This window comes from Austrofundulus limnaeus, unplaced genomic scaffold (assembly GCF_001266775.1).
Source record: "Austrofundulus limnaeus strain Quisiro unplaced genomic scaffold, Austrofundulus_limnaeus-1.0 Scaffold141, whole genome shotgun sequence".
Taxonomy (NCBI): Eukaryota; Metazoa; Chordata; class Actinopteri; order Cyprinodontiformes; family Rivulidae; genus Austrofundulus; species Austrofundulus limnaeus.
The window spans coordinates 219,413-226,576 of record NW_013952543.1 but is presented as its reverse complement, the minus strand read 5'-3'; the positions used below and the strand labels follow the sequence as shown (position 1 = coordinate 226,576).

General features: G+C 39.2%; 1 protein-coding gene across 1 annotated transcript; it reads right to left on the bottom strand.

The window, feature by feature from the left end:
- Positions 1 to 2,950: 2,950 nt before the first annotated feature.
- tcf15 (transcription factor 15) lies at positions 2,951 to 4,540 on the bottom strand. The gene is made up of 2 exons (XM_014016220.1): positions 3,898 to 4,540; positions 2,951 to 3,314 (listed from the first exon to the last, which is right to left on the bottom strand). Exons 1-2 carry the CDS (start codon positions 4,378 to 4,380, stop codon positions 3,252 to 3,254), a joined length of 546 nt encoding a protein of 181 aa, XP_013871674.1. The 5' UTR covers positions 4,381 to 4,540; the 3' UTR covers positions 2,951 to 3,251.
- Between the last annotated feature and the right edge of the window lie 2,624 nt (positions 4,541 to 7,164).

Below are 7,164 nucleotides of genomic sequence, written 5' to 3'. Positions count from 1 at the left end.
ATTTACAACACATACACTCAAAAAACAGATGTAATGGATTTAATTAAAAAATAGGATTTTTAATAGATTAAAAATTTTAATCGTGATTAAAATTTACAATCACTTTACAATGGCTGAATATGTAGGTTTGTATATTGCAATGTACTCAGTGCATGCCAGGTCATGTTTGTAAATGAGAAGTGGTTCTCAAATAGTTTACCTGGATAAAAACAGGATAAATAAAAATAATAATAAACTCCACGTGTAACACATTATATACATTTTTTGTTTTGTCTTCTTATGGCTTATTTTTTATTTATTTATTTATGTTTTTCTGACAACTGTGACCTTAGTATCTATCTTTCATTCCTCACATTGTGCTCATTTGGAATGAAAATCCTTGAATTCTTGATTTAACCATTGTTCTGCACAAAATTTAACTGACTCAAATATGTTTGGAGTATTTTTTAGGTCCTGTTTTATATTCAAAAAAATCAGGTCTAAGCACCAAATTTTGTTTCCAAATAAAAACATTAATTAATAACTCAAGTAATTTATTTTACCAATATGCAATAAAGCTTTATATTAAGTTTAAGATTAATCGTGGTTAATTGTGATTAATTCACAGCTACCTTGGAACTAATAGATTAAAAATTTGAATAATTTGACAGCCCTAGTTTAATCATAATCAACTAACTAAAGACAAAGACTTTAAATGGTTAATYGTGATTAATTCACAGCTACCTTGGAATTAATAGATTAAAAATTTGAATAATTTGACAGCCCTAGTTTAATCATAATCAACTAACTAAAGACAAAATCACACAATTTTTGAACGAACACAAGTATCAATATCGGAATCAAAACCTTATAATAAAACTAGCTATAAATAATACTATCCCTGTATGTTACTCGGTATCAAATCGAATACCATAATTCCCACTGCCCACCCCCTGGTGTTATCTGAAGATTGTAGAATCTGAGCTGGAACTCTTTGGGGAACTTGCTGACACACTGGCAGCTGTCCTAAATATTTTACACTTGGGAATATATTTTTTCTCACAATAACTAGGATTGATCCAAACAGTTTTTTCCCCATAAGTGAGTGTTGCTCAACATGATGCAACACAACAGCAAACATGCCACAATTCCATTTTTGTAATTGTTGCAGACGTCATGAACTTCAAAGWTTCAACATCTGACTTGTTGTCAACATTACCGGTTAACTGTCTCACAATGTTCAATTTAAACCTAAATAATGTRAAAACTGGAAACTGGTCATACATTACCTAAATAAATCAAATTAAAGAACATTTTTTTCCAGATTATGCAAAGAAATTATGAGACTGAAAGGTATTCAAGAACAGGTGRCAGATGTTTTCTTCAAATGTTCAGCTTATTTTTCATCTGAGGTCACAAAACRTAGAAGAAAGAAGCTTTGAGCTTCATCTCATCCACAAAAAAAAGTCTTCCTGCTAAAAAGAAAAAAGTGTTCTGGATAAAAGAGGCAGAAAGAGGAAGAGGAAAGACAGCAAAGCCAGGAGGTAAACCTGTGCAGATGTTCTGAGCTCCCAGCTGTGGGGCATGTTAAACACATCCGCACTGACCAGATCTGATGACTTTCTGTCTTTCCTTGAACTCAACTCTTTCTTCTTGCCTGTCATGTAAAAAAAAAAAAAAAAAAAAAACAGGAAGAAAATCTCTGAGTTTGTTGAAGACTCACTGTTGGGTTTGCTTCACCACCAGAGAGCTGTACATCTGGGTCCCAGTGCCGGATGATGTCAAGACAGGCGATGACCCAAAGCCCACCGCACAGAGAGTTCCTCAGAAAGGTCGGCTGAGCTCTATTTTCCCTTCCTCTGGCTACGTGACATCTTCCTGCCTCTGGGAGCCATTTGAGTAGACGTCAGTCTCCAAACGTGGAGGACTAATTTGGCTTATTCTAACAGAAACAGGTTGCAGCAGACGGAGGCCGAGGGGAGCTCAGCCCTCCGACACGCACCTTCATCTGCCTCAAAATTATCTTTCCTTTCAGCCTGCAGGGTCGTCGAGGAGCTTTCCTCTGATGTAAGGACCGAGTTTGCAGACTTATTCAGAGTGATGCCAGACAGGAACTGTGTCAGTCATCCGTTGTGTCGGAGCTGCGGTTAGCCTGGTAGAACGCTCAGTCGAGCGGCTTTTGAAGATGGACAGAAAATGTCCCGTGGAGACCGGACCACTGTTGCTATCTTTCAGTGAAAGTTATTTGGATTGACTTGGCTCTAAGAGGACTGCTCTGCAAGGGGGAACAAAAATCTTAAGAAAAGAAAATTAAGAGACTGTTTAAAATCCATCAGGCTCAAACTTCAACTATACATTTTTCACTAAATTAACAAGAAAAAATTAAAAAAAGAAGTTGCATTGCATCATTTACCATCATTCCATTTCACTTTAGAGCTCTGCTGTGACCTCTGACCTCTCACCCCATCTCTCCTTGTCCACTGGGCCCACAGCAGTGATTTATTCCTCTGACACACCAACAGCTGTGTTGGGGCTCCAAGCAGAGTGTGGGCTACTATTTGCCGTGACTAATCGGAAACAGACTTCAAAAAAACAGCAATGGTGAGATTCGGAGAGAAAAAAAACGGCAGTTAGTGACACCAGAGACCCTGAACCTTTTGCTGCTGCAGATCTAGAGGGTTCCTAAACAACAYCAGGGCTTGTAACCACGGAAATGTGTGTTTGCCAGATGCAAAACACTTTTAATGTGTCTCAAATTATGATTTTGATTGCACTTAAACAGAGCTCCCTTTACAAGATTAGTGATTTTAGTTCAACAGAAATGGTTTGGGCAATTTATAAAGTAAACAAAGGTAGCTGCAAGTTGTGGTCCCAGATAATTGCTTGAAATATATATATTTAAATACCCAAAATGTGTATTTTTCTTGTAAGGTTCAAACCAGCTTTAACCAGAATAAGATGGAAAAGTACCTTTTCATTTTTCATAAAATATATTTTTATTTAAAACTTCTGCCAAATATAAAAAAAAGGGGACAAGACTAACCAAGTTTCAAACAAATGCACAGCATCTTTGAAAGTCTAATGCTCAGGTCTCTGATCAAGTATAAATAGTCTCTTCTTCGGCTCCATCATTTAATCCAGCATGTGTACAAAACATACACGGGTGTGCACCGCTCTGTAAAAAACAAAAACAAAACAAAACCCAGCTTCAGCTCTTCCCTGAGATATAGTCTTTGAGGGTGTTCAGGTTGCTTTAATCCTTCGCTCTTCAGTCAGCGCCTCATTCGCAGCGGACCCAGCCCTCGCATTTTCAAACACTCCTTTCCATCTTTAATCTGGAAAAGAGCAAAACAAAYCTCAGTAATTTTATCACAACATTGAATTTACCTGTGGTAGACATTACATTTTTTTATAACTTTATAATTTTATCACATTTTGACATAAAAAAATAAGAAATTAAGAGACTAGGCACACTTAACTATTGCTTGTTAAAGTCAAAATTATCACTGGTATGAAAATAAATGAGGGGTTAATGATAACAGAAAGAGCCTACTGTTTTCTCTTTTGACAATGGCAAAATATGCAGATGCCAATCACTTTTCTTACATTTAATTACATTTTTAGAGATCATCTGAGTCCTCACTTCGTTTTTAATGGGCCACAGCAATGCTGAACACAAAAACAGCCATGCCTGAGGAATTTAAAGCGCCTGTCTCGTGCGTAAAAACGTCCTTTTTACGCACAATCCAACATCAGATAATACTAATATTAAAAGGGCTCAAATTCAAACACAAACACACATCAGATACAGACTTATTCAAATTAAACTTTCAAGAGCAACAAGTTGAGTTGCGCTCAGTTTTAGGAGTTTATGTCATGTTTTAAGCAGTTGAAACGTCGGATAAAGCCAGTGTTTACCCCTCTTCTCTGGTTGCTCAGACAGAAGGTGCAGATGCTCCGCGGCTGCTTCCCCCCGCTTTCCCCCTGCGCGTGCACCGGGCCGAGGCACGGCTGTCCGTCGGCGCCGCCGTCTCCAATCAGGAGCACGTTGGCCAGGTGGGAGATGTAGCTGGAGGCGAGCCGCAGCGTTTCGATCTTGGACAGCCTCCTGTCCACGGGCTCGGTGGGGATGAGAGTCCGGAGAGCCGTGAAGGCGGTGTTGACGCTCTGCGTCCTGCCTCTCTCCCTGGCGTTGGCCGCGCTCCTCTGCTTCATCACCACCGCAGTGTCCCCCGGCTCCGGCTTGTGGGAGATCCGCCTGCGTTTCTCCGAGGAGCCGCAGTAGCTCTGCTCCGAGCCGCCGTCGCTCTCGCTGCGGTTCTCGTCGTCCTCCTCCGAGGTGACGGTGAAGTCCGAGTAGATCAGGTGCGTGGCCACGGGCCGCAGCATGGCGAAAGTCATGACTCAAAACGCTTCACTGAAGTCAGTCTGCGATCAACAGCCAAGAAAAAACGTGTCCGCTACGTCTCCATGTGGCGCAAAGTGTCCAACCACCTGCGGTTAAAAAGCTGTCTGAGTTTTCATGAGTCGGTTTGCGGTGAAGAGAACAGACCCAGACCTCAGGTCAGCTTCTTATAGCTGGATGGGAGGAGCTGCCTGCAAAACACAGTAACCTCCAGAAAGACTACAACAAATGTTCAAATGGTTCAAAAACACAGAAGCTTTCTGCACAAAACTTCTGTAAGACAAAGCCAGAAACAATGGATTTTTATCTATTGACATTGATCCAACATTTTCCTGTTGTTTATAACATCAAATCAACTTTATAATAAAAAACATTTAAAACAACCAGAGTGAGCAAAAGGGCTGTACAGTGAGCAGCCATAAAAACATTAGAATAAAACATATAAAAAAGAAAAAAAAACTACAATAATGCAAGTTTTTCTTAATCATAGTGAGTTAAACTTAAAGTTTGTGACCAAACACTTTCCTCTATAGTTACAGAAAAAAAATCTGAATCATGCAAAAACACTTTGCAAGCCGAGACCTTTAAAATAAACCTATATCTGTACATTTAAAAGTTATGGGTTTTTAAAAGGCATTTAGGGACCAAACTTTGTTTTCTTGTCATTTTACAGTCTCTATATTTTCTTAACCTGAAATATTTATTGTTCTGCCCCCTGCTGTGGTCTGCTTTGGTAAACCGAGATGAAAGGGAAATAGTCTTTTATGTAAATACTCTCTTTACAGACAATAACTTTATTACTGGAAGAGAAAGAAAATGAAAAAGGGATTGTTAAAAGACAAAATCTTTCTTTTATGTCCCACATTGTCCCCCTCGGTGAGGGCCGCAGCTCAGGCAGCAGGAGAAAGTTAAGTGTGAGTAAATAAACAGTGAACAGATGATCCTGGCATGACAGGGATTTATTTGCTCGCTGCCCGGAGTTCAGAAAAACAAAGTGGTGGCAAATGGATGATTTAGGCCCTTTAAGAAGTCACATCAGTGGACCCAGACTGCAGCCTCTTCAACGTGTCTCAGCTGCATCAACAGTCAGGGATCAGACCTGGAAGGGATCAAACCCAGGCCACAAGAACTCCGTCCGCATTAAGATCTCATGTTTAATGATCCTAGATTTAATTCCACGTGATGTCTGATCATTGAACAGTAACCACATAAATACATCTACTCAACTATTAGGTGGCAGATTAGGCTGCAAGTCGCAGCTAATTACACATCATGAACTCTTGCTGAGACTTTAATGGCCGTCTTTGCGGCTGTGGACTAAAAACGTGCTCCAAGCAATCCACAAATGGAGCCATGAAAGGGAAGGTCTGTTTGTGATGAGCCAAAAGCATGTTGGGTTTACCACCTGCTGAGGTCCACGTTGTTGGGCTTCAGAGGTCTGAGAAAACACCCTCAGACTCACCCGCAGACTTGTACGGATGTGTTTAAATAACAAAATGATTAGTGCACTGTGATCTGCACAGAACTGTTAAAGAACCAGGTGATTTTCTTCGTGCCGCAGTGAGGTTAAACTCTGTGGTGTTAAATGTCTTTACACTGAGCTGAATCTCTTTTCATTTAGCTTTAACTAAATGTTACAGATACTGGCAGCTCACAGTTATTCACAACACATACTATGAGTGCTAAAAGTCATGTGATAAAGCACAATACTGCTGGAGATGGCTCACAATCTTTTCAAGGTTTGACCAGAACCGTTCTGTCATTTCTCAGCCTGACATGACTTCAGAGTAAAGCTCTAGGATGAAGGGTGATGTGATATTCTTTCAAAGAATGCTAGACCTTTCATTTTTTTTCTGTTGTTTGATGACTCTGACCCTTTCAAACACCCCCACCCCACATCCCACCGCACCCAACACACCCACACACATTTGTTTCTATCCTTATTGGGACCGTTCATTGACTTCCATTCATTTCCAGTCATTTCTAGCCTAACTCTGACCCATTACCCTAAACCTAACCCCCAGCCCAAACATGGAGCTCCCCTCGCTCCAGTCTTTGGTCCCCATAAGGACTACTGGTCTTGACAAGGTAACAACACACTGAATTTGAACACTGCCTCTGTAAAAGAGAGGTTTTTTATATATCATCCAGAAAAAATATTGAGCTCAGTGATAAAGATGATGAAGTTTTTGCAGTCCTAAATGTGAAAGTGCTTTAAGTTTTATTGGTCAAATAAAATATGAACAAATGTTTCTGACTTCTTTGTTTCTGTCTTTCTCTGAGTTGCTTTGTGCCACTGGCAGAAACATTTTTATCAGAGCTTCATTGTTTCTCATGAAATCACTTTTTAATAGACTTTCTGGTGCTCTGAGAAAAGACTGAATTTTATTTAATTTTACTTCACTTTTTCTTTTCCTTTTCTTTTCCTTTTTGTTTTAGATGACCACCAAACAAGACACACCTGTCATTTATTGTTAGAGATGTGCCATGACATAACTGTGTTGAAGTCTATAATTAAGATTTTAACATTTAAATGTTGCAGATCTCCAAATCTCCAAAGTTTTTCATTTTGTAAAAGTCTATAACAATATGTTTAGGTTTGTTTATTTCATTTACTCATCTTTATTTAAAAGGAGGCAGAAAGAAGAAAAAATCTTATAATATCTGCCCCTTTTTTTTCAAAAATTTATTTCAAGCAATAATAATCAAGAAACAAAACAAAAGCATCAATTCCTTCTCAAACAACACTTTTGGATATACATTATACAATTTCAGATTTC